The 27,715-nt window shown below is 41.1% G+C and overlaps 1 protein-coding gene across 1 annotated transcript in view; it reads right to left on the reverse strand.

The window, feature by feature from the left end:
• CACNA2D3 (calcium voltage-gated channel auxiliary subunit alpha2delta 3) overlaps positions 1-27,715 on the reverse strand; it is a gene marked incomplete at both ends in the record, with an annotated part of 788,351 nt that overhangs the window by 243,566 nt on the left and 517,070 nt on the right. The window contains one exon of the mRNA XM_081246546.1: positions 24,940-25,073. Within this exon, the coding sequence (XP_081102672.1) occupies positions 24,940-25,073 (134 nt within the window). The remainder of the gene's footprint in view (positions 1-24,939; positions 25,074-27,715) is intronic.

Below are 27,715 nucleotides of genomic sequence, written 5' to 3' on the forward strand. Positions count from 1 at the left end.
TGAATATATCAAAAAAATTTTAAAACACATAGCTAGATTGATAACAAATTGCCAATATCAGGAATGAAAGAGGAGCTATCACCAAGGATCCTAAATATATTAAAAGGATAAGAGAATATTATGAACATATTTATGCCAATAAATTCAACAACTTAGATTAAGTGGACAAATTCCTAAAAAGACAAATGAGCAAAATTCATATAGAAATATAAAAATCTTTAAAGCCCTACCTCTATAAAGAAAACTAATTTGGAATTAAAAACTCCCCCCGCCACCACCAAAAAATCTCCAGGCCCAAATGATTTCATTAGTGAAGTCTAACAATATTCATGGAAAATACAGCAATCTTACACCAACTTTTTTAGAAGATAAAGAAGGAAATTCTTCTGAACTCATTATTTTAGATGGACATTATCATAACTTAAATTACAAGAAGAAAAACTACAGACTGATATCCCTGGTGAACATAAAAACAAAGATCTTTAATAAAATGTTAGCAAGCTAAATCCAGCAATATATATAATAAATTATGACCAAAATGTGTTTATCACAACAATGCTAAGTTATTATGATATTCTTATAATTGATATCAATCAGTACAATTTGCCACATATGGAATATTTTCCAAAGTGGGCATAACAATATCTCCCATGCCATGCTCTATTTACAATGCAATGTTGACATTCTTCCTATGAAGAGTCAGAGTCTACAATGTAATGTTGACATTCTTCCTATGAAGAGTTGGAGTCTATGTCCCCTCACTTTGAAACTAGGAAAACCTTTGTGATTGCCTCAATCTAGAGAGTATGGGGAAAATGGCACCATGTGACTTCCAGGGACAGATTATAAACATGTCATGCAGTTCTGCCTTGCTCTGGAAACCCGGCCACCATGCTGTGAAGAAGCTCAAACCACCCTATGCATAGAGACCACATGGAAAGATAATGTAGATGCTGCCAGTGTAGGTATCCTGCCAATAGCTCACCTGACGTCCTAGTCAACAGCCAGTACTAAGAACCTGACAGGTGAATAAAGATGCCTCCAGGTGATTCATACCCCAGCCATTGAGTCACTTGAATTTGACTCTTTACAGCTAGGACACTAGATGTCCTGGAGTAGAGGTAAACCAGCTTTGATATTTCCTGTCCAGATTCCTGCCACAGCATTTGTGAGCATATGAAAATTACTGTTTAACATCACTATGTTTGGGGGTGTTCAGTAAGCAACAATAGTAACAGATGGTAAATATCATGATCCCTGTTTTACAAAGGAGAAAACTACCTCATGAGAGTGACAAACAGATTAGGGTGGGTGGCAGTGGCAGAGCTGGGGTATCAACCCATCTTTCTCTGCAAAGTCACTGCACACGCTGATCTAGACAGAAGAAGTCCCAAGTGTGATACCACCTCATTCACCAGGGTTCTAGGCTCAGGGCTGTAAGAGGCTTTGGCCCCTTCATCACCAAAATAATGATCTGGCCCCGGTTAACTCTGCTTCTCTCAGGAAGACACTTGAGGTCACGGTTTGGTATGCATGGGTTACACAGCCAAAACCATCTCACTATTAAACCTTTAGCAAAGATATATACCCAATGTCTACATTTACAAAGCTCAAGTAGCTCAATCAGCCATGAATTCTGGGCATTTATACAAGAGTTGCTTGAAACATGAGCTTAAAAAGACTCTAGTCAAACAGCTGCAAAGAGCACAGGAAGTAAAGGACTGAGACCTATTAGAGTCTTGGCTCCCCCTTTGGTGCAGCACAGGATATATCAGGGGTTGAACCAACAAGTATTTACGATAACAGGACAAAAATAATTGATTCATTTCCCTCCTAGAAAGATGACTGAACTCAGGATGGTTGAGATGGGTTGGCATTTTCTATTTGCTGTTGTCATCTTGTCCTCTGTTCCCCCCAGACTCTCACCAGTCCTTTTTCCCTTTATACAACACCAGTTTATTCTCCGTGGAGGTATAAGTCCTATCACCAGACCTGAACACAATCTTCACAGATGCAGAAGAAAAGTAGTAGGATTTGCTTAGATTCATAGGTCGTTAGATCTGGAAGGGAGATGGACAGAACAGCTTTTTGCCTGAACAGAATTTGTCCCTTCTTTTGGTAATAGCACTTTATTTGCCTGTGAGACAAAATCCGTCCCCTATACTCAGGTCTTGTCGTTAGACTGGGGCTGACTCCACCCTCCTCCAAATCCAAGGGTAGACATGTGACTCATGCATGGTGAATCAGAACTCTCCATCCTATTGACCACTGCCATTGGTTCAGAAAGAGATAACACATGGCTGAAGCCATGAGAGTCAGCACCAGGGTCTTAGCTAAAACCATAGGGAAAGAGATTTCTTTCTTCTGGGGGCAAGGGGCTCCACTAGTAGGGTGTAAACCTAGAGCTGCTGATGGCAGTCATGACACCACAAGGGGAGGAGAGTCTCACCTGAGAATAAAGATATACAGAGGAAAGCAGAGCCAAGAGATGGCAAGAGGCAGATTCCTGACTGCATTTGGGCATGTAGATCCAGCCATGCCTGAAGAGATCTACACTTTGACATTTCAGTTTCTCCTTAATCACACAAGTCTGACTGAGCTGCATTTCTGTCATAGCCAAAGAGACCTGATTCACTAAGACAACATATTATCAACTATCTATACCAGTGGTTCATGAACTCTGCTTTGTGGAACCCCCAAATTCAAATTCTGTGAACCAGAGGCCCTGACCCCAATTTAATCAAGCTGCTCTTATTTTACATATGATTTTATTTGAATAAAATAGCTTTGCTAATTAGGAAGAAAAAAAAGATAGCTATTCAGTTCAACCACCTTATTTTAGAGGTCCAGAAAAGCAAGTTTGTGACAGGAATAGGCCTGGTCTGTACCAATCCACCCAGCACACAACCCATTATCCCCAAATGATGCCAGTACTGCTCACATCAGTTTTGGGTCTTGCTTCTAGGATGGAAGCAGATCTATGGCTCCCAGGCACTTCACCCCAACACATGGGAGGGTCCAACATGGACTTCGGCACTCGGTACCTGTACACCTTAAGAACAGAGCTGAATACGTGCCATGCTCTGAGCAAACAGTCCAGGTGTCACCCCTCGCAGAGTGTATAATGGGACCATAGACATTCAGGGAACTAACCAGTGAGTAAAGGACAATAACATCCTGAAATCATGGTAGGCTTCATTGAAAGAGCCTCTTTAACCACAGTGAATGGTGTCACCTAGAAAAGCACCAAGCATGTACAATGTTTGGTATTTTTGTACAAACTGGTATTTTTAAAGATCACAGTATTGGAGAGCTTTGTTTAGAACCACCTTCTTTGACTTGTGCTGGGCTGGTGAGGAAGTCCCACATGTTTGCCAGGGAACAAATTTATTTCTGTACCCACTGCCTGTCAGAGTAAAGGGTAGAATTTCTTTTCAGTATTCTGAAATAGTGGTTTGGTTTTTGAAAAGGCTTTTGGAATCTATCTTCTTTAAAATTAAAAACAAAAAGCAAAATCTGGTCACTTTTGAGACAAGTCAATTAATTCCCATCTGTCTCAATGTGGCTGCCCTCTATTTTGAATTGGAAAAAAAAAAGAGAGAGAGAGAGAGAGAGAATCCAAACAATAATGTCCTTTTAATTGAATAAACCAACAGTTTTTTCATTCTAATGTGCATAAACTGTTTACAGAAAAGATTTTATTTAAATTACCCAGAGTGATTACTTTAAATGCACAGTTTGGTTAAAAGCTACAGTCATAATTAATTAATTTTTCTTTTTAAAATAATTATGCAAATTTAACCCAGAAGGCTAAAAATGGAAACTGTCTAATCACATGTGAACTGAGCTTGCATTTCTCTTCCTTGCTACCTCTCCTCCATGTTTCTGTCTTTGTACCTGCTCTGAACACAAACAATGCCTGCCCTCACGCTGCCCTGCCCATGGTCTATGGTGGTTCCTACGCCCTCTGCTAATTCTTTATATTCCTATTGAACATTGAGTGAGACCAAGAAATGGGTGTGAACAGCTTTGGGTCATGCCCCAAATAATGCCATGTGCATGTGAACAGTAGCAAATTCTTGATAATGAAGGGAAGACAGAATCAATTGATCAGAACATGTTTCCTAAGCATCTATCTTGTGCAGGCATTCTGCTGAGTGAGCAGACCTCAGAGGAATTAACTTCATAGACTATCCATAAGAGCAAGTGAAATAAAAATACAAGGATAAAGACTAGACAGTAAAATCTTCAAGCTCCCAGAGGCAGTGGCTGGTTAACAGTGCACAGTGGGAGACACCATAGAAGCCAGGATTCTGAGCACTGAGTGGGGGTTTTCAGGTCAGACAATCTGAGATTCCACAGTCCCTTTCACCTTGTCTGCCATTGCCTAGCAACAGAGGCACCCCTGAGCAAGCCAAGTAAGAGAAGGTCCTTCTAGACAATAGGCTGTTGCTACAGGACCTCAGGACACACAGAGCAGTGCCACCTCAACCTGGCAAAGGGAGCACAGTGGCACACAAGAACAGGCACCAGAGGTGTGAGCACTGAGGGACATGAAGGGTGAGCTCTAAGTGCAAAGACTAAGCTGTGTTCTGCCACTATCGTCACTGCCAGTGGTCTTGTGTACAGGAAGGGAGGTGCCTTCAATAATTCTCTTCAATAATTTGAGGAAGATAGAAGCAGATTCTGGAAGGCAGGAGGTGAAGGGGGGCAAAGCAAAAGTTGTGAATGACATAGTCAGGCAAAAGGAATTTCCAGCTCCTAGCAGATTATGCCTGTAGAGCTTCATTTGACCATTGGCTGTTTTCAAAGTTTTGAAAGGAATACATTTAGGTGGTGCGTACATGCTCTAGGTCACCACACTCCCCCCGTCCCAACCACCATTTTCTTCTACCCAGAGTTCTCTACGCACTTAGTTCACCAGCCTGGCTCCTGAGAACATTTATGGTTGCATCTCCTGGCGTGGATGATCAACAGCACATGGACGTTAAAAGTGTTGGCTTGCAGTAGCAGTGGACAACCCTGCCTCAGCTGCCACAAAACCACCCATGAGAGGGGAGTAGGCAGGCCCCTGGAGAGGACACTATATCAGTTATCCCTACAACATCGCAATGGGGTAGAGCCTATCATTATCCTTCTGTTACATATGATAAAACTGGAGGCACAAAAGGGTTAAGTAAACAGTCCCAGATGACACATCTGCTAAGTGGCAGAGAGGATTTGAAGCAGCCCCTCACTCCACCACTGTGTCTTCAACCAGCATGGCACACCCCTGCCACCTCCATAAGTGACATATGCAGTTTATTAGGAAAGAAAAAGAAGACATTCCTCATTACAGTCATCCTCAGTATCTGTGGGGAATTGGTTCCAGCCCCTGGACCCCCAATAACAAACTCCGAGGATGCTCAAGTCCCTGATGTAAAATGGCATAGTATTTGTGTATAACCTACATACATCCTTCCCTACACAGTGAAACATCTCTAGATTGCTGATAATACTTCATACACATGTAAATGCTATATAAAGAGGTGCTGGCACAGTAAATTCAAGTTTTGCTTTTTGAAACTTTCTGGAAAAAATTTTTTTCCAATATTTTCATTTCGAGGTTGGTTGAATCCATGGATGCAGAGTTCAAAGATGAGGGCCAACTGCATACAAGAACTTTGATTCTTTCTCCAAAAACTCCATTTTGCAATGATTTGGGAGAACAAAGGGGGTAGATCTCAAAATGCAGAGCAACAGGCCATGGTGCCTGACACAGTCTTTGTGCCTTCACTTTCTCAGCCTAATGGAACCCTCAAGCCCCAGCTAGGGCTCACTTTAGTTCTGACTCAAATTGGCCTCACTGAAGGTGGCCATAACCCACTTTTGGTTTAGAGGAGCTTTAGAGAAAGCTCTAACAGCTCATGTAGCTAGAACTAAATAGCAAGTTAATGAGCAATGAGTAAATGAATCAGAGGCACAGATTAAATTTTCATCCAAATAACAATAGGTTTCTCAATTAAGAGGGGAGAAAGCATGCTTGGCAAAACAGTTTGATTTTGGCCATAGCCACATGGATTTTCCCAGCCTATTTCCTGAAAACGGCAGTGCACCCAGATCCAGGAGAACTCAGGCCTTAGGTATACTCACAAACTTTATTCAGAATCAAGCGTATGATGATAACTTTACAGCATCAGAAATCTCCACTTGGTTATCATAAAGGAATTCCATCACACCACTCAATGCTTACATAGAGAGCAACCCAAGGGGGTTCAGGCACAAGGCAAGTCTCTTACCCATCAAATAAGTCACTGGTTTTATTTTAAAATATTATATTCTACTGAAGGACAGATGTTGTTATTTTTTAAAACAAGTATCTCACGTGGTGTGATGGGGGTGGGGCAGCAGGATGCCCCTGACCCAGGCTGGCAACCTAGAGGCTTTCCAGTGAAGCAGATTCTGGTGTCTTCTCCCCAGACCTCGTGGAGGCTAGCTTCATTCTGGGAGTGATGCAGGAGGACTTTTACCCTCCAGTGCCTACTGTGTGCCTGGCCCATGCTGAGCACTCATGCTTCTTACCTCCAGGCCTCCCTGCACCCAGGCAGGGTCCTCACACTTCTCCCATTGGAAGACACTGGCCGGGAGTCACCAAGGCATGCCAGGACGAAGGGCTAGAATCTCTGCAAAATGGACAGGGAAGGACCCAATGTCTTCCTCTTCCTCGGTTTACTTCCTTGTTTGGATGAAGAACATCCTCCAGTAGCTTCCTGAGAAAGAATGCCTGATTCTGATTTTGGAGTTGAGAAGTCTCATGCTATTTTGATTCCCAACATTTTGAATTCACTTCCCACCACCCCTACTTTTAGGACGTTCTCTGTTATCCCTGATATACTAAAACATCACAGTGTATCAGCTTGGGTCATTTTTCATGGCACTTCATAGGTCTTTTTAATCTAACAGTGGTTTTCAAAATGTGGTCCCCAGACCAGCACTACCAGCATCACCTGTGAGAAATATTAGATGTGTTAGAAATGCAAATTCTGAGCCCCACCTCACATCTACTGAATCAGAAATTTTGGTGATAGGTCCCAGCAATCTGTGCTTTGATATTTGTATACATTGTGAAATGATCACCACAATAAATCTGGTTAATATCAGTCACCATATATGGTTATAGGAAACTGAAGCTCAGAAAAGGGAAGTGATTTACATAAGGGCACATGGCCAATGAAGAGCAGAGCAAAAACTTAACCCTCAGTCTTCAAACTCAAAATTCAGTGATTTTTTCCCCCAATTTCCATTCAGTTGTCAAGAGCCTCAGGAATTCTTTGGAGTGGTTACTGACAGCACAGTGTTGAGAAGGACAAAGGTCAGTTCCTCGGTAACCCCAGGTTTCCCATTCCTTCTCATTTGGGGAATTTCAAGTGCTTTGTTTTTGAGACACACCTGACTCCCCAATGGATACTAAGAGTAAGGCAGCCACTACAGAGACATCAGGAGTCTTGAGGGCAGTGAGGTATCTGGGCCCCCTGACAGATGTTCCCTCATACTTAGACACTGAGTACTTGAGTGGAGATGGGACCTTCCTGAATAAGCAGGCAAGGAATAAAACCCGTAGAGTCCTTTCAAATAACAATGGCTTCTACAGCTCCATATTAGAAAATTTGAAAATCTATATCATAAAATCAAGTTTAAGTCATATATTTATGAACTCAATCACACAATGAACATTCATGAGTACTGGGTATGCAGGTCACATGCAAAGATAAAGAATATACAGGCTCATTGACGTATCACCACATTGTCCCCAGTTTCAATATCCCGTATATAAAATCAATCAGTTGCGCTTTTTTTTAACCATGCATAGATCAGATGGATGTGAAATTGCAAACTGTTTATCCACTGGGTTATAATTAAGTGATAAAATCATTATAATTTTTTTACTTTTAAACCTATCAGAACAAAGAATGTAGTTCTTTGCTTTTTATTTACCTACTAAATATCTATTAAGCATCAGCCCTTAGGCCAGGGAAGAGTGGTAGACATAAGAGATTTAATTATTACTCTGTGCTGGGATGCTACAAATTGGGGAGACATAGGAATAAACTAAAGATAACCATACTGTATAACTAGGCCATGAACTCAGAGCAGGAACGAGTCCCCAGAGGAGGCAGTACTTAAAAAGAGACTTTAAGAATGAATAAGTATTAGGCAAATAGATTTAACTACAACAAGAATCAAATCACATTCCTTCAAGTGGAGACTATTTTACCTATTTTATCAAGGGGATCAGAGTATACCACCCTGGAATATGACGCTTTGGCATATGGATTATCTTGAGCTGAAGGCAATTAAGAAACAGCAGATGAGATTCAGGAAAAGCTCTGTACCTTCCCTCTTTCTGTCTAAAGGCAGGGTATAAATCTCCTTTTGTGGACGTGTCCCCCCATTCCCTCTCCCATACCAGGAATAGGAAAACAACTCTTAATCGTGGTAAATGCTCTTATCACCTCAGAGACTTCATGAGATTGAGTCTGCAAAGTAAACCTTACTAAAGTAACCCTTCCATTCCATTAGTTTTCCCCTGTATTTTTACCTTCCCATACTTTACCACCCCTAGAAGCCCAAACACATTTTCCTTTGTCTTGTCACTTCTCCACAAATTTATCTCTCTTTGTTAAAATGGTATATACAAATCCCATCTGATTCTCCCATACCCAGACCTAACTGCCTCTTTGATTCTTTACTTCTTTTCTATGAAGACCTCCATATGCACACATAATAAACCTTTTTTCCTGTTAGTTCATTTTTTGTCAGTTTAATTTGCAGGGCCTATATCATTAAACTTAAGAGGGCAGAGGAATAAGTTTCCTTTCCAATATACCATTAATTTACCCATCCTACTATTTGTCTGGTACTGTGTTGGATATGGTGAATACAATGGCAAAAAAATAAAATAAATAAAAGTCACTACCATGTATAAGTTAGAGTAAGCCAGAGAGACATAATCTTAAAATTAGCCCAAGTGATATGCAACAATAAGCTGGCTAAGTGCTATCTAGCACAAGAACCGATTCTACGAGAGAGTAGTGGGTGGTCCCTTTCTATTTGGGAAGTCATGGAAGGGGTTTGTAATTTAAGACCCAAAGATTAAATAAGAGTCAGCCAGGAAACAAGTGAGGGCCCCAATGGCAGATGTTGGCTGGGTGCTCACCTCCAAGGAACTGAAAGAAAGACAGGGAGAAACCCAGAAGTATACGAGTGAAACCAGAAGACCAATTAGGAGTCTACAGGCATGGTCTAGTCAGGGTAGGGGTGGATGGCACATTACAAATGGCGAGAAGGGAGAAGATTTGAGATATACTTTGGGAGCAGAATCAAAAGGACTTGTATCTCAAACCCAGTGACACAGGTGTTTGCCTCACTTGCCAAGAATAAGGAATCACAGGGTTCACTGGATATTCTGGGCCACTGTTCTTTGGTATCAACCAGGGCTGTCTTCAGTGGGCCTATCTCCTGTCAATGACATCACTGTATAATAAGACATGCAATGCAGGATCTGCATTTGGGCTTGCTGGCTTCTGCACATTCCTACAGCAAATGATTAATGTGTTTTACTTGCCATTTAAGTAGATAACGTGAAACAATTTACAACAAAACAAGACAAAAACAGGCCTATATAGCTAAACTAATAAGCCTTAGAGATCTAGTCCAGTGGTTCTTAACACTGTGGGGAAATGATGGAGAAATCATACATGTTTGTGGACAGGTTTTGGTGGGAGGGATCTCAGACTGCTTGAAATTCACACATGGCTGGATGTCAGATTTTGAGATGTCCTGATTTCAAACAATCTCCCCATTTCTCAGTTGGAGAAACTGAGGAGCAGATGTTATATAACATGGTACGAGATAGAAAACTGAAAGTAATATCTCCTGACCCTTTCTTTACATTTTGTAACCTACTGAACTTCTGGTAGAAACATACATTTCAGCCAAGATACTCTAACAGTGGGACTTAGATACACCTGACCCAGAACCATCTCATATTGAGGGAAGCTGCTTGGTGCTGCTGGAGTCCTAGGGAAAGATAGTGCTTCTGGATTCCAGCCACCCAGGCTCCTGCTCCCGCTGGATTCGTTCTATTTGTGGACTACCTCACCATCCTACGTGCACAACCCTTCATTCCCCTCCTGGAAGTATACAGATGTAGAAAACTGAGAAATTCCCACAGTTTCCCTTCAAAATTTCTCTGAGGCCTGAGAACATGTAATGGACTTTTGGTAAAACATGGGCCGTTACACTGCAGCAGAGAAAATAACATAAAATTAAATACGAGTTATCCCTGCCCTTGAAAAGACCTTAAATTCCTTTGTACTTCTGAGGTCAGGCCTCTACCCTCTTGCTAAGGCTGCTGTCCTCCCTCTTCTCTCAGGAAGCATGTCTGCTTTTTCATTTGTCCCATTTTCTTATACAGAACAATTTTGTTCCGTACTCTTTCATCCCAGGCTCTGCCCTGGGGCCTCTCTTTCATTTCCTAATGGTCCCAAATCTTTCCTGAGGAGTTCTGATTTGGAGGGGAACATTTGGCAGTGATGGGCATGGAGGGAAGAGGTTAAATGTGGTCATCTTGTCTTAAAAAAGAAAAAGAACTTAAAGTTGATTTGAGGGAGTTAGAAAAAGCAGAGTTCAGAAAAGAAATGCATGATGAGGTCACTGCTTCACCTCCTGGCCCCATCCAAAGCAGTCTGTGAGCAAAGATTCAGACCAGAGGCAAGGTCTGAGAGAGACAAACTCTTAGCCCCAAGGTTAATTAGACAGCCTCCTGGAAGGCCTCCAGCATGAACCACAGATCCTGTTGCTCTGGGCAATGTAGGGTCTCCTAGATTGCTCAGCTCCCTAAATCCCAAGGTTCAAACACCCTGTTATGGCCTGCCTTCAGGACACCTTGTCTAGTTCAATTTTGTATCTGAAGTTTTGATCTACTTATTAACTCACTGCTTGGCTTGCCTGACTACCCATCAAGGTGGCCAGACTTTCCATTCAAAGTCATTTATAATGCCTCTAAGGAGTATGATTCAGGACCCTCAATTTCCTTCAGGAGAGAAGCTATATAGATCAGGAATAGCATATCATGATTTTTTACATAGTGACAGCAGTTGGCATTACATAAATTACAGGATGTGATTACAGTGTTTGCTGTGATAACACCATCAAAATCCTTTTGTGATGTATAACACATTCAAAATGCAAATTCCAGGATATTTAAAAGCCCATCAGATAGAATTGTTATGACTCCAGATTTAAACCCAGGAATGCTGCGGTTTCTTTTACAAGTGTGATGAGCTGAGTTTTCCTTCTGTCATTTAATACAGCACAGAGAACTCTCCATGTGAGAGATGCATGTTACAAAATTTAAAGTTTCCTATCTTGGGTTGCCAATGCTATGCGGAACCTAATTCAGGATAAGTCAGGCTCCCTGTCTTCATATCCCAAAGCAGTTCTGTGAGTTTTTCAAAATTCAGTAGAAGCAATGTAACTCAGGCTTGTGGGAATGGGAAGGACATTTCTAATCTCACATTAGGCATTTTAAAGACTTTGGCATCTGTAATGTAGCCAGCGGGGCTAGCTCCTCATGACAGCACATACATAAATGTAAGACACCCTCCCACGCCCCACGGGAGAGAACAGGCCTCACACCCAAGCAGGCGGCCTAGGGTTGAATCGTATTTGTTCCACTAATTATCCCATCTCCTTGGGCACATTCCTCAATCTCCCTAAGCCTAGGCTTCCTCATTTGGAGAATGGAGATAAGGCCCACCTGACAGGGATGCAAAAGCACTTAGTACAGGGTCTGGGATGCATTTTAACTGCCCTAAACCCATGACTCTAGCATTCCGGTTATTCTTACTGTGCTGCTCAAATGAGGCCTAGCTAACTGCACTGTTGGGAAGGATGCTTCTGAAGATCACCATTAGTTTTCTCAGCTCAGCTTTTCCTCCTAAGCTTCTTGATTCATACCTGCCGGCCATAGCATGAGATTCTGGCACTGTAATTACTTCTTACTCTAGTTGTTTCTAAATGACACAGTCATAAAGACTTCTGAGACAATGAGGGGCAATGGCATGTAGACCACTTTATTTTTTTTTTCTCTCTCATTCCCAAGCATGGAATGGAGCTTCCAGGCAGGACAAGCTGGACACACCACTTAGAGTAGGCATGTGGCTGCAAAGAGCAAAGGCAACTCAGGGATGCCCTTCTGTTGGGAAGGGAAATAAATGCATGACTAACTGTGTCCCCCTTTCTTTTGGAGAATGCCAGAATTTGGCAAGTCTAAAATAAAACTAAGGCAGAGTTCATTCCATAAGACTCTATGTATGGAACAATAAATAATGTTATTTGGAATTTCTAGATAATAATGATGAGCATTTATGGAATACTTGCTATGTGCCTGACATGGTACTAAGCAGTCTTATCATTTTTAATCTTCACTCTATGAGATCAGCACCATTATTATTCCCATTTCACAAGAAGAAACACTGATTGTATATAATATACAATTGTTATGTGGTGTATAACTTACTGTAGAATACTTCATCATAGATGGTGTGATATAAATGTGTATGCTCATTGCAATCTATATCTCAGAGGTAGTCAACTGCCCTAATCAGGAATACATATTCCAGCTAGTATTTAAGCAAAAGGCAACATATGCTACAGTTATTTCTCTCTAACACCAGAGGTTTTGTCAATTACCATAATGGGCATTAGAAATGATTTTCACTGGTAAATTGGAGGTATCCATTCTTTATGGATTGGTTCCACAGACTGCAGAGGCCCCACCTTTCTCTGCATGAACCCACATAAAGGCTTTGCAAGCTCAGCGGCCTCTGTCTTTAGGAATAGTGCCCCAGGCCTGATTGTTAAACAGTCTTGCCTCCAATTGCTGACTCCTGCTTCTTGGTCACCTGACTCCAAATAGAATGTTAAACTGACTCCAGCAAATAATGCATTTGTTCTGATGCAAGATGCCATCAGACCACCTAAAAGGATAGAGAGCTGGGGCTTGAACTTTCAGAAGTTGGTTGTCTTTTGTGCATGCTTCCAATAAATGTTCCCATGGATGGCAGAATTTGTCTGAGACTTGTTTTCACAATAGCCTGGTAGATTGTGAGTTAAAGGACTGATAGACCTTGCCCCTAAATGTTGGAGGCTGCCAATCACTACCAAAAATAATCTAATAATTTTAAATTACCTAATTGGCTTGGATTGTTTGCTGAAGGGACTTAAACCATATTTCCTAAAAATGAAAGCTGTGACACCCTAGTGCCCAGTATAGGGACTGACCCTCAGCTTAGTAGGTGTCTAGTCAATGAACTAGGTAACCAAACATCTGGTTCCACAGGTATCCCTAGAACAAATATGGTCAGAGTAGATTATCCTATTTGCTGACAACTACAGAGAAGGAGCAATAGAGCTGAATAAGAGGGTGTAGGGGAGCAAAGCTTGCCATGCTAAAATGTCTCTTTGGCATGTGGATTATTTTGAGCTGAAAAACCTCAAGCCCCAAATGACTCAGAAAGAAACTTTGACTTTTGCCCTAACTGCCTAAAAGAATTTAGATAGAGGACCTGTTCCCAGAAGAGAGCTATCATTGGAGATACTTGCAAAAAGATATGGACTAGGTGTGGAAAGGGAAACTCTTAAGAGATCAGTCTATTCTGTGTCCCATTGTCTCTGCGTGGCCCAGCTAACACTTAACATTTGTTTGTTTTTCCATCTCCATGTCACTTGCTTTCCTCCCCTTTGAAATCCCAAACCACTACCCCCAACATCCTCTTTTGTCTTTAGCTGAAGATGATATTTAAGGTGAGGATTTCGGCCATTTTGGTAAGTTATTCAGTTTTCCTCTCCTATGTATCCCTGTTATTAAACTTTTGTTTGATTTTCTCCTGTTAATCTGTCTCATGTCAATTTAATTCTTAGACCAGCCAGAAGAACCTAAATAAGGAAAATTTATCCCTCCCCAACAAGGTCCATAAAGTCCATACACTCTGAGTGCTCCTAATACAGCCCCTAGGTTGGCTTATCATGGCAAGAAAAATGGGGAATTGACAAACTTGGTCTAGATTCCATAAAGTCTGGGGAAATCAACAGACCTTCAAAAATGAATGGTTCTGCCAATACAGCAAAGGGCCGCTGTGGACCTATATATTGTGGCCAAGATACAACCCTCAACACATTTCTGCATTCCCAGCCACCAATTTTCTTTTCCAAGTTTGTTCTTGTTTGCATTTGGTTATACTTGGTTGAAAAATCTGTTCTTAATAATCTTAATAATTAAAATTAAGATTATTTTAACCTTTAAATAACTTATGTTTAAGAAAACAACATTATTTTCGAAGTAAAATGACCCACACATTTTAATAACAAAATAGAATCAGTAATCTCACTTTAAAAGGAGAGCTTTTTCAACACAATACCGTTTTTTACATACGTATTGTCATGCAGTGATCAATATTTCTTAACTTGAGAATTCCATGCTTTCACGTAACAGAAAACTAAATAAGAAGCAGATTGTCAAGTGCTATGATGGTGAACAGCTGCCAAAAATCTATGATTTTTTTTCCCCTCTCATTCCCTTAGTATTCTGTTGCAAAAGTTATATTGAAACACTAATTCATTAAGCATTTCTCAGCATCTTCAGAAAACACACTACCATTCTATCATATCAGACTTTCTGGGAATTTTCCTTTCCAGTCTGGGCCAGAGTAATTAACTTGGCCTGAATCAGGACAGTAATTTAAAGCAGACAGCATTTATATTTTGATGGAGAATTGAGTGCTAATGCTAAAGAATTTCCATGGACGTGAATATTTTTCCCGACCTCTCCCAATATCAAGTTTCCTTGGAGTCCACCTAAATTATTATGATGCCCTACCAAAAAAATCACATTCCACTTTCATCCATAAACCATATCTTTAGCAAGAAAACCACCGTTAGGAACTTTTCCATCAGACCTAAGTAATGTAGTATAAACAATATGCCTCAAACAATCAGCCCCTTCCCCAACATATCGCTTTTAACAACATGCATAAAAAGGGAGCACTGCAGAAATCTGGTTCACTCCCTGAAGTTCCCTGTTCTTCCATCTGAAATCAGTGACTGCCACTGAGTAGTTGAAATTGGCATTCAGAAAAACCAGTTGCTTCAGACCTAAACTTGATCATTCAGCTAGGTATTCAAAAGGAAAGACAAATATGACAGTTGCATTTCGGGAACAATATTTTAAACTCTACCTTGGTACCACCATCTACTTTGCAGTCAATATTCTTTATTATTTCTTCCCTAATTCTTGGCATCTCATTGTACTTTTTAAGGAGACATGTAGTGCAGAATGGGAGAAACAAACTCCAGTGAGTAGTAAAAAAAGATTGGTGATATGACTAAAAACAAACCACTTAGCTTCCCTGAGCTAATATTGAGTGTGTGGTACTGTGTGCCAGGCAGAGTGCTAGATTGTAGGGATACAAGACAGACTTTGCCCTGTTCCTTACATTATCATTGGGACAAACCCCACCCCACCCCACCCCCCGAAAAAAAAAAGATTTTTAAAGAGGGAAAAAGTATCTAAGTACTTAATTGAAATAATTATAATAATTATAAATGATCATACTTTCTATGAAGGAAATAGGGATCTGAAATAGAAAGTCAATAGGCATGTGAGGGGTGACATTTTAGCTGAGACATAGCAAATAGGAATAATTCTCCCCCCCGTAAAGGAGCAGAATGGGAGGGCAGTCTTTCCAGTTCAGAAGAAGATTGTTCAAAAGCCCAGAGGAGGGAGAAAGTTTGGGGGTGTTCAAGCAACAAAAAGGCTATGAGCATGGCTGATGTTTTGAGAGGGAGGGAGAGAGGTCGGCTATGGCGGGGCTCTGTTGATAAGACACTTGGAGGCAACATACAGGAAAGCACATTGAAAGCCAGTAAATGAAAAACAAGTATAAGGGATTATTTTTAAGGACTTCCTGAATATTCATTATATACCCATAGCCAAATATAATTCTGACAGTGCCCAAACCTTTTTTAAAAGTTCCTTTGTATTTTAATAGTGGGTAAGGTGTGAGGACAGTCCTGCCCACTGATCTCTCCCATTGGAACACCACGAGAGGTCAACTGATGAACAAGCAGGGCATTTGAATCCTGTCCTTCTCAAAGGAAGGATCCTTCCCATGGAAACATATGCTCCTTAACCGTGGGAGAGAAAGAGACTGTGGGATGAGTACTCAGCTTTGCTTCATCTCAGGCCACCTTTAATTTGATCACTTCAGAAGAGAAATCAATTATAAGAGTGCTTCACAGTTGTTTCCATCCACCAGCAAAGATGGTGATGTTCCAGATTTTTTGATTAAACATATTAGAAATTGATTTGAAAACATGTTCCTTTTGCCTGAATAAACTATTGTCTTTGCTTTTCCTTTCTTTGTTCAGAACAAGAGAGAATTTCCCCTGAGGAACTGGCACAGAGCCTCATGCTTGGTCTGGACATCTAACGGGAGTGCGTATCATCAGCAGAATAAGATTGAAGGAGCCCCCAGTTGCCATATCACTCACAAGCAGGTTTGAAAGGCCATGAAGGAATAATTTTTAATGGCAAGAGGAAGCAAAAGAGTGGTTGTCTGCCACTGTTCAATAGCAGCAGTTTAAGAGCCCAAGTCCGTTGAGATACCCTTATCTACAGTATCTTTGAGGCATGGCCTCATAGACAGTACATTTATATTTGGCACAACAAACCTTAAGTTTTAAGAGTGAAAGAATTAAATCTTTTACAGGGGGAAAATCCTGTGCACAGCAGGAGAAACTGGCAGCTGGTATCAAACCACAGGCTGATTCTCTGGGATTATTTTAATTGTTCTTCATGCTGGTAATAAGAGGAATGTGTTCATTTTAGTTTAAACCATGTCAAAGCATGAGAATCAGCTCTGAGAATCTAAGTTGCCTAAATATCTGGGCCATGAAGGGGGAAAAAAGCAGTACAGATTGGGTTGTGGTGGCCAAAGTACCTCCCTTAGCTCTCAGAAGGCACAAGGGAGAGGGCTTCCTACCACCCACATAGCAAGATGGTGGGTGGAGGAAGGGCAGGGTCAAAGATTTGGGAGGCAAGGAGAGGACTGGAGGACACTTGTTTGGGCAACTTGGGCTAAAAGGAAGCCATGAGCCTAGGAATAAAAGAGGAAAGAAGACATGCTCCCAAGAGTTAGTATTAGAGCCCAGGTGGGGATGCAACTTACAGACGCCTTAGATGGAAAGACAGAAATCTAGAAATGCCAACTCCTTGAGACTCCAGTCATTTCCTCCTACCCACACCTCTTTCTTACAGAATCTGCTATTCACAGCCTTGGCTGACCTGTTTCTATCACATGCCCTTTCCCCAGCCCTGGCTGATTGGATAACAGGTAGACATCTGACCTCAGAGGAACCATGGACTAGAAAGTTATGTACTTTGCTCAGAAACGAACTCAGATACACAAACACTGAGTTGTTCTCTGTTGGGTTTGAACTGGGACATATGTAAAGTAGGACTTGGAGGAGACCATGTTTCACCCACGAATGAGGATTGACAGGAGAACTGGTCTCCAGAAAATATGAAAAATACAGCAGGCATTTGAGGAGAAAAAGCACAGACAATTTGGTTTTCTAATACAACCACAGACACAACCTCCCAATCTTTCCTAACCGAACCCAACCCAGTATCTTGTTGTAAAGGCACAGTACATAATCCACAGCAGAGAATCCCATTTTGCCATTCTCAGACATTGACTCAACAATTACTCCGTATACTACTTAGGCTTTGCAGGGTCAGGGAGGAGCAAAAAAGTGCTTCTGAGCTTCCCTAGGCATTCAGGAGGTGGCCAAGCAACCAGGGTTCCATGCCTCCATCCCCCAATGTCTACAAGAATACTCTGCTTCTATATGTTTGTTTCATCAATGGTCCATGGAAACATTTGACTAGATAAAAAGCTCCAGTGCCTAAAAGCATGGTACCATAATGAATACCATACCGAGGGGAAACACGATCTTGGGCATGGATTAGTTTTGGCTTCTACAAACAAGTTGTATGCAGGACTCTGTTACTTCTCAGTCCTTCCAGTATCAGTTCCCTTTGGGACTGGTTTCTTCCCCACTCTGTGAGATTCAGACCATCAGTTAGCAGCTCCATCTCACCTCTCAGTATGGGATTGTGACTCAAACAGCCTATCATAGACTTGACACAGATGCTGGAAGGGAAAGGGCTATAAAGATAATGAAAGTTAGTGGATGGTAGAGACCACCTTTGCCACTCAGTAGAGACAGTCTGCTGGGAATAAGCATATAAGAATCAAGGAACAAGTCAAAATAAATGGGATTGATCCCTAAATCTAGTCATGCCTCAAGAGAGAACTACACAGATATCTTGCTTGCAGGTCAACAAATTCCCTTTCTGACCTTTGCTACTTTGAGTTGGATACTGTCACTTGTAAACAAAGACTGCTGAACAATCTATCATGCTAAATTATTATTCAGGTTTAGTGATTTTATTTGTTAAGGGCTTATCTATTTCTAGAAGCTGTCCTTTTATTATAGATAGTTGAAAATTACTATACCATAATAGCAGAAACAATAAATCTAAAAATCTAAAAAAAAACCCACCTGAAATCTAAAAAAATTTTTTTCATTTTCAGCCCTAAACTTTTCTACTAGTGACAGTCATCGATACAGGGTGTTAGAACATCTCAACTCTCCTAAAGAAAATAATTTTATACCTTTGATTCATAGTTTTGGAAAACCAACTCAAAGTAGAAAAAACAAATGGTTGAGCTAAAAAGAAAAAATCCTATTTAATACTGAAATCTAGAATCAAATGGAAGAGGAAAATATTTGGATGAATAGAAATAGCACCTGAAATCAAGAATGCAGCAATTTTTAACATCACCATCTCCTGGCAAAAAAATAATTATAATAGTAATCTGTTTCAATGGAAATAAAGTACTGTAATATTTATGGTCTATGCCAGAGTTATAATGACTGCAGGGCCAGAAGTGAAGTGTCACAGCATGCTCCGCATGTTCTTAACACGGTTTCTAAAGGCTCTGGAGGCTATTAAATTTAATGAACCCATCTGCTATGAAATAGAGGTCCCAACATAATCAGTTTCCTCCATGCCATGTAATGCAGATGGCATTCTCTGTTCCACAACCCAGCAGGATGGTTTATGTTTCTCTTTAAGAGTGTCTTTTTGTTTTGACGATTTGAACTTCTTTGATATGCAGTGGTGTCTTGGGGAAAATATTGTAAATTCAGCTTCCAAGCCCCAACAGCTTCCTTATGATGGCTTCAACCCCCTGAGTAATTGCTTCTAGGCAGTAAGATGTTGTAGCCTAAAGCAATCACCCAAATGACTCCTAAATGGCCTAGGTGCCATTCTGAGATGGGAAACCAAAACAAATGTGCAATTTATCATATGCAAAGCATTTTCTCCGAGTTGGACTTAGTGGGGGGTGAGGAGGAGGGATACACGTCCAATTTGCAAATGCAACTAAATTGGTTTGAAAGTTCCTACAAATTTCGTACTGAATTGTATTACCAGCAGAGGGGAGGGGCAGGGGAGCTTGGTAATGAATTCTCATTATTTTAAATGGTCACATTCCCACTGTTTCTAAAAGATTTCTTTGCTTCCCTTCTATGTGTCACTGTGGTCTGTGCAAACTCCCCTGGAGGGGTTGATCAGGGATGCTGATGCTTCCACGGTCTGATGCATGCTCTATTCTGCATACCAAGTTGGGTAGCATTCCCAAGATGATTAGGACCCAACTGGAAAACATAAGTCATTTGCTTACAAAATAGAACAAATTCCATTGTTAATGATTTTTTGCTCTGCACCTAAGAGATAATGACTGTGCAGCACAACTTGTATTCAGATGAGAAGCCCATGAATTTCAGAATTCTGGTGTTCACTGTTTTGTCAATTAATACATAAAATCTTATTAGATTAAACATAATTAATGCTGTTAACATTAATTCATTTATTTGGGATTCACCAGGAGAGCAAATTGAATAGAACAGCCAGGCAGGAAACAGAATATTTAATCAGACTGGTAGTAATAGTCAGGGAGGATAGACCCTGAAAGTAATAGTCAGGGAGGATGTCTGTCTTGATTCTAGATCAGGCTGGATTAAACACAACCCTGGACTCTCACGTGCAAAAATCCTAATTCAGCTTCTGTTCACAAACTTTTATCTTGATCTTGTCCAGACCCAGAACTGTATGAATTAATGTATAATTAATAAAGAGGGAATGTACTATACTCTTAGGTCATTACAAGCTATTCACTTAAGTATTAAATCAATTATATTATTGTATTTGTTGCTGCTGGGTTTTCAACCACAATAACTGATGAGTCAAGCAAATAGGAATTCCTTCTGCATTTACCACCAGATAACTAAGGAAAAAGACTTTTAGGAACATATTAAGCAAACTTGTGGGATCGAGTGTCCAAATTTACTAGATAATCAACTAGTACCTACTTCCATAGTATTTGGTAGAAATGATATAAATCAGTAGGGTCACAAGTCCTAAAGGAATCAAAGGCACATTCAGACTACAATGTCACAAGGAGAACCAGGCTCCTGGAGAAATCACTGGTCAGCAGAAATGTTATGATGAACAGCAGTTGTAATTTTACCATAATGGTATAAATTAATTAAACATTATTTAAATCTATAAATTATGAATATAAAAAGGAAGTTGTTACTTCTGCAACTATGTAAATAAATGCCTTGGAAAGACTCTAAAGAAGTTGCTAAGGTAGATTATAAATATGTTCAAATATCAAAAAAATTCTACAGCTGCCAACCCTACCAGGATATTATTAAAATGGGGTCACCATTCCCAGTGCCAAGTGTTCCTGAGTTTGGTCTCTTTAATTATTGCAAGGTGGGACACATTAGGGCAATCCTGGGTTTGGACTGTCCTGGATGTGTCAGGATGGTCATGAACTTGCAATTGCTGATTCCCATACCTTCTTCATCTTCTGGGTGGTTCTAAAGTTGGTGGCCTCATCTTAGAATTTAGACTCTGCAGATGAGTTTAGCAAATGATTCCAATTTTGTTTCCATATAAATAACAGGGGGCTTTTGCCCTTGCCCTGGTAGATACAGGCCCAGATGACGAGTTTGAAGGGGTGCTGCTTCCTGGCCAGTGAGGCACCTGTTGGAGCAGTAGCTGCCTTCTCCTCACCTAACAGGCCTATGAAAGAGGAAGATGGAATCCCCAATGTCCTTCCTAACCCAACAGGTTTCTCAGCACCACCAAGATGAGAAAGAACCCTCAGAACATTCTACTAGGGGATTTATTTATCAGGGCTATTTGCAAAGATACAACACAGAGGCAGTGCTGAGCTATCATTTCAGGGACAAACATATTCTGGGGGTTTAGTTTTATGTGCATCAAAAGGTTCTTGAAGAGGTAGAATAAATTAGCTCTGTCATCTTGATCTACCACTTTAATTAATAATGAGCCACTTAAAGCGTTATTTTATTTTAAAGTAAGTAAAGATGATTATGGCACAGAATGAAAATTTCATGTAAATGTTTAAGATGAAGCACTACACTTCAAAGACAATTCCTCTGCACCATTTGCCCAGAGCTGCTTTCAGACCATTTTCTTCACGATTGCTGCCAGTTCTTTAGTGGAAAAGCTGCAGTAGCAATGGGCTTTCCCTCTCTTGTAACTGCCACCCATATATAAACGCATATATGTGTGTGTAAATATGTATGTATGTGGTTAGCAAATCTAGAACAATTTATTTAAATGATTAGCATTATCTAAAGCAAGATGTTACATTGATACAAAGCTTTATTCTCTTCTTCCCCATGATTTTCAGGTTATGTAACCCCAGCCAGGACACTCTAAACGTGTGATGTGTCCCTCACCAAAGGCACACAATGTCCGTCTTCTTCTCATTAGTGACACTAATTTTGAAGGCCCGCTCAAGATTTTTTTGGATTCTCCCACTGGATATATACTGTTTTTTAAATTTTTTCCTCCTAACTAGTCAAAAATCTCTAGGGAAGCACTTTGAGACCATGAAAATATCCTGTTCATCATCAAAATTCCCCCCTAGATTTAGCATCCATGGATGACCTTCACCCTAATCAATCTTTACTAAAATGGTTGCCCACTGGTGATTTTCCATCTCATGACTCCCTCCCTCCACACCCACCAGGCAGCATCCCATTGCCCGCTGCACACTGCACTCCTTCCCATCCATTTCATCATCTATTTAGTCCATCTGTTTGAGATTTGTTTACTTATTTAGAACACATTGATTTGTTTTATTCAAGTTATAGTCCATTACTCTTCTATTTAATTTTGAGGCTCAAATTGTCCCAGACTTGATCAGTGAGAGCCCCTTCACGTTGATTCTTGGGCCTTTTGACGTGACCTTGTGGTTTTGAGTGCTTCGTTACTGTCTGGCACAAAATATTCCAGGCTTTTTGTTTGTTTGTTTGTTTTTAACATTAAGACTCCATTACATCCATGTACCACAGTTTATCCAATTGATCTCTTATGGTTGGGGATTTAGGTAACTTTCAATATTTTGAAATGACAAGCAATTCTGCAGTGAACAAACTTGTGCATATGTATTTTTGGCTTTTTGGAGGTTTATCTTCAGGGTTAATTCCTAGAAGTAGAATTTCTGGGTCAAAGGGTAAATGCACATTTCCCCTTCCTATATCCCATTCTGTCTTCCCACAAGCATGTACAAGTGTCCCTTTCCCACAGCCTCACCAACAAAGTTAAGCTTTTCATTTCTGCCGCTCTAATAGGTGAGAGAAATGGTATCTCAAACCATACTTTAATTTGCATTTTTCTTACAATGTGTGAAGTTGTACATATTTCAAATGTTTAAAAGCCATTTTTATTATTTTTGTGTGAATTGTCTGCTCATGTCTTTTGCTCATTTTTTTCTATAGGAATTTTGGGGTTTCCCCCTTAATTTTTGAAAGTTCTTTATATATTAGGATTATTAGTTCTTTATGTGTGCTATATGTTGCATATTTTCTCCTATTTTACCATTTGCTTTTTGAGTTTGCTTCTTTTTGACTGTGCTTGATTTTTTTACTTATAAAAGTTGGGTTTGGTTTTGTTTATATTTTAAGTAGTCAAACCTATTTTTATTTATATTGCATCTGGATTTTGGAGTCATTGTTAGAAAGCCATTCTCTGGACTCAGGTTATAGAGGAATTCACTAGATTTTGTTCTAGTGCTTATATGGTTTCATTTTTTACAGTTTAGGTCTCTGATTCCCTTGGATATTTTTCTCCGGTGTGATGTGAAGAAAATAACTAATTTTATCTTTTTCTAAATAGCTATCTAGTTTTCCCAAAAGCATTTATTACAAAGCCCATCCTAGCCCTACTGATTTGAGATGCCACCTTTATCACAAACTAAATTTCCATATGTAGGTGGGTCTTTTTTTTTAGACCTTCTACTCTACTGATCTGTCTGTTTATCCAGGTGCTAGTCCCATAGAGACGCTGTTTTATATTTTTTACACTGATGAAACAAATAAGATGACAGACCCAACTGGCTGTTCAGGGTTTGTACACAGAACCACTGGGTGTCTGGATCAGTCCGTTCCTGGCCGGCTGCCCTCCTCCTCTCCTCTTCCCCGGCCTTAGTCAACCACACATATGAGGAAGAGATGAAACCATCACTTTTGTTGCTCTGTTATTACAGTTAGTATGGTGCCGACACAAATGGGGTGGCTTAGTTATTTCACTTCCTTGATTCTAAACCAAACTGGGTCAGACTCTGAACGTGATAAAAGCCCAACGTCTCCCTGGCAACCAGAGATGGTTCTTCAGCTTAACACCCATCTCCACTCAGGGTGATTTCTCCTGGGGACGAGCTACCCCTTCCTGACCAGTTTGTATTTCCATGGTCCCACTGTGTACTTTAAGGCTGTGTGTGGGGGGTGCAGGCTGCTTTGCTGTCCCCCAAGATGGGTTCCCACATGCTGCTCCTGCCCTGTATCTGCCTGCAGCTGCCAGAAGAGCAGCAGGAATGAGAGAGCTCATGGAGAGAAAAGTTGGCCCATGGCAGCCATTGAGATCACTCTGGAGGACGGTTGGTCTGGGTTACAGCGATTAATGTGATGTTAATCCCGACACAAATGATGGGAGAGGGGCCCTCTGAGAACATTTACAATCAATAAATGAAAAATGCCACTCCCATCAGATTCATTATCATTATGAAAAATCACCCAGCAATTACACAAGAAACCTGGCCATTGAGCCATTATTTGACGATTGGCAACACTCCTCCTTTTAAGCTAATTCGGCACCAGGATCTTTTTTCCTTGGAATTTGGCTTTAGAATGAGCCCCTGGCCAGAGCTGCAACAACAATCAGTGCCTATATAACCGCCACTGGAGCATTTTCTCACTTGTTCAAGGGAAGAAAAGGCAGCTGTGGCCTCTACAGTGGCTCCAATTCACTGTCAGAACTGAAGGTGGTCCCACCTTCCCAAGTTGAGCCCCAAGATTCATCCCCAGGACTGGGCCTCTCCGATGATGGCAAGGACCGAATCTAACACACCTGTCATCATTGCCACACCGACAGAATTTGTACACTTGTGAGAAGGAAAAAAAGGTAGAGAAGACAGAAACCAAAAGTGAGTTTTCTGTGCTGACGAGACACCTTCCAGAAGAACCTGTTACATTCTCTGATATTAGGAGCTGTCGCCAACCTTGCTTGCTAAGAGACCAACGCAAACCATACAAATATGGAAGATGTCAGTGAACCCCGTTACTGAGAAGGAATGCTACAACCACCATCTTCTGGAATAAACCCAGGGAAACTCTCCCATGGTAGGAGGAACCCTCAGGCTCTCCCCTGGGGCCCTGGGGACTCACAGTGCTGTCGATGTACGCTTCAGTCCACACCACGTCGTGCTCCTGGTCGATGACTTTGGGCCGGCTGAGTACATGGAGGTATTCCATGACATTTTCCTGCACATCAGCCAAGGTGGAGATCTGGGTGAAAAATCCTGCCAAGGGAGAACTGCATTAAGTAAAGACAGGAACAATTACAAATGGGGAGCAGACCTACACTATGCCTTCTTAGCCTCTAGCTAATTTCTTTCTTCCCTTTTCCTTTTTAAACATTATGTCTCCTCTCTACCATCACACACTTAATGAGCAATGCGTTCATGTTAGAAAACAGAGTCAAGCAAAAAGAATAAAATGAAGATCAACCACAAACCCACCTCCCAGAAGAAGCCCCTGTTAATCCTTTGGAGAATGCCTCCCCAGATGTTTTCTATACATATACATATAGACCTTCTCTGGTAGATATGGGAGTCCTCTCTACATGCCATTTTGTAACCCCCCCTTTTTTTCATTTTAGTGTATTTATTTCCAATGGGAGAACTAAACAGCAAAAAATTTAAAGGCTGTCCTATTTTTATAACTACAATAGTTATAATAATTTTTTCTTTTTTAAAAAATTTTTTATTGGTGTATAGTTGATTTACAATGTTGTGCTAGTTTCAGGTGTACAGCAAAGTCAATCAGTTATACATATACATATATCCACTCTTTTTTAGATTATTTTCCCATATAGATCATTACAGAATATTGAGTAGAGTTCCCTGTGCTATTTTATATATAGTTGTGTGTATATGTCAACCCCAATCTCCCAATTTATCCCTCCCCCCTATAATTAATTTTGAGTGCTTAATAAGGGGAACAAAATTTGCTAAACACCTGATAAGCTTTGCCTCATTTATTCCTGACAACATGATGAAGTGGGGATAACTTGCCCACTTTACAGATAAGATGACTGAGGCAGACCAAGCATATGTGTTTCGGCCGTGTTCTCACGGTATCAAGTGGCAAATACAGAAGGTGAAACCAGGCTTGAGTATCTTAATCTATGCCTTTTGCTTCTACAGAATTTTGCTCTTTGTGTGTTTAAGGCTGAAATTCCAGCTCAAACCCTCATGTAGTTACCAGACCTGCCTTTTGAATATGCTGGGTAGACATGGTTTCTCAGTAACATAAAAAGTTCTAAACATGCTATCATCTTGTGGGTGGAGAGGTCATTTTGATCTCGAGTTCAGGTACTGCTATGCTCCTCTTCAGCTTGGGGTCCTGTTGGCTTTGCTGGGAGTTAGGAGATGTTAGAAGAGAAGGGCTGAACTGAGCACAGGTCTGGATCCCCAGGAGGGGGCCCTTCATTCAAACATTTATGGAAGGCTTTCTTGGTGCCTACCACTGGAGGAGCAGGAGTTAACTAGATGAGCATGACCCTTGCTTTCTGGAGGCCTGGGAGGTCTGAGTAAGCTGACAACTACAAAATAGCACAGTCAACATTATAGAGAAACACACAGCATGGACAGCCAATCACCTGGCTACCCTGAAGAAGGGTCAGTACAGCTGAACCCTGAAGGATGAGGACCAGTTAGCTAGAGGAAGGGGGGTTAAAGACTATGTCTGGCAAAGCAAGGAATGTAAGTAAAGGCCCAAGGTCAGAGTTAGACCCATTCTAGGAACTGAAAAAAACTCAGAATGGCTGGAGTAAAAAGCTGGGGGAGAGCGAGTAGAAGTAGGGTGCTATAAGATCAGAGGAATTAGCACAGGGACTATCACATAAGATCTTGGGAAGGAGTTTAGACTTTATCCTCCAGGCAAGTAGTCATGGAAGCATTTTAAGCAGGGGGACACTGGATGGACACAGATTCATGTTTCCTCCCCATGCCTCTAAATAAGGACTTTTATAACTAAGTTCATGCCAGCTCCTACTTGCCAACAAATGAGAGAGGATATGTGTGCCTCTGAAGCCAGATCTGTCACAGCACGTGCTGTAGTGTTTATAGAACCTCTTGGTGTTTAATACAGGGCTCAGGGTAAGGAAACGCCAGCCCTTTTGTTGTCCAGAAAGGACCAGGACCCTCCCGGGGCATTTCCAAACAAAAGCCAGCTGGTTTGAATTTGTTGTACCAACCCCAAACCAGGTTGGGACCATGTGGCTTCTGGCTTCCTGGTGACAGCTCTGCACAGTGCTAATTAACACGCACTGTCACTCCTGTCCACTCCACCCTCCTGGCCAGGGCCAGAGCCTCGCCCATCCCAGTAGAAACTGAGCCCCAAAGGCCTGTGAGACCCTGCTCTAGCTCAGGGCTCCGGAGCAGGGCCCATGTGTACCTTGGCACACTCCCTCAGAGGTCAGGCACTACAGTTAGGGATGCCCATCTGGGTCACTGCTCACGCAAGGCTTCCAGGTGGCCCCTCTTAGAGGCACAGTGGGAAAGACAAGTTTTAAGGAAGATTGCTGGATGACAGCAAGCATCATAGTTATAATCCCTCCACAAACCACGACTGCAATCAGTGTTTGAATAAGAAAGAAAACATTTCAGCTCTTCTCTAGTAGGTAAACCTTTGGCTCTGCATGAAGGGTCTTAGAGAGACAAACATGACACAGAGGACAAACCAAGAGAGGTGTTGCCATGTTGATAAGAGGAGGAGAGAACTCCATGGTCCTGGACCATGAGGATACCTGGGTGAGCAATTCACAGTATAGCACTATTCCTATTGTGGGTTCCTGTACCAAATGTGCAGTAAACACAGCCTCTCCTGGGAGGAGTTTTTCTTGGTTGTCTGTGTTTTCATTCTAATCCTCAAAGCCAAC

Source organism: Mesoplodon bidens, assembly GCF_964165515.1.
Source record: "Mesoplodon bidens genome assembly, chromosome: 10".
In the NCBI taxonomy this organism is placed as follows: Eukaryota; Metazoa; Chordata; class Mammalia; order Artiodactyla; family Ziphiidae; genus Mesoplodon; species Mesoplodon bidens.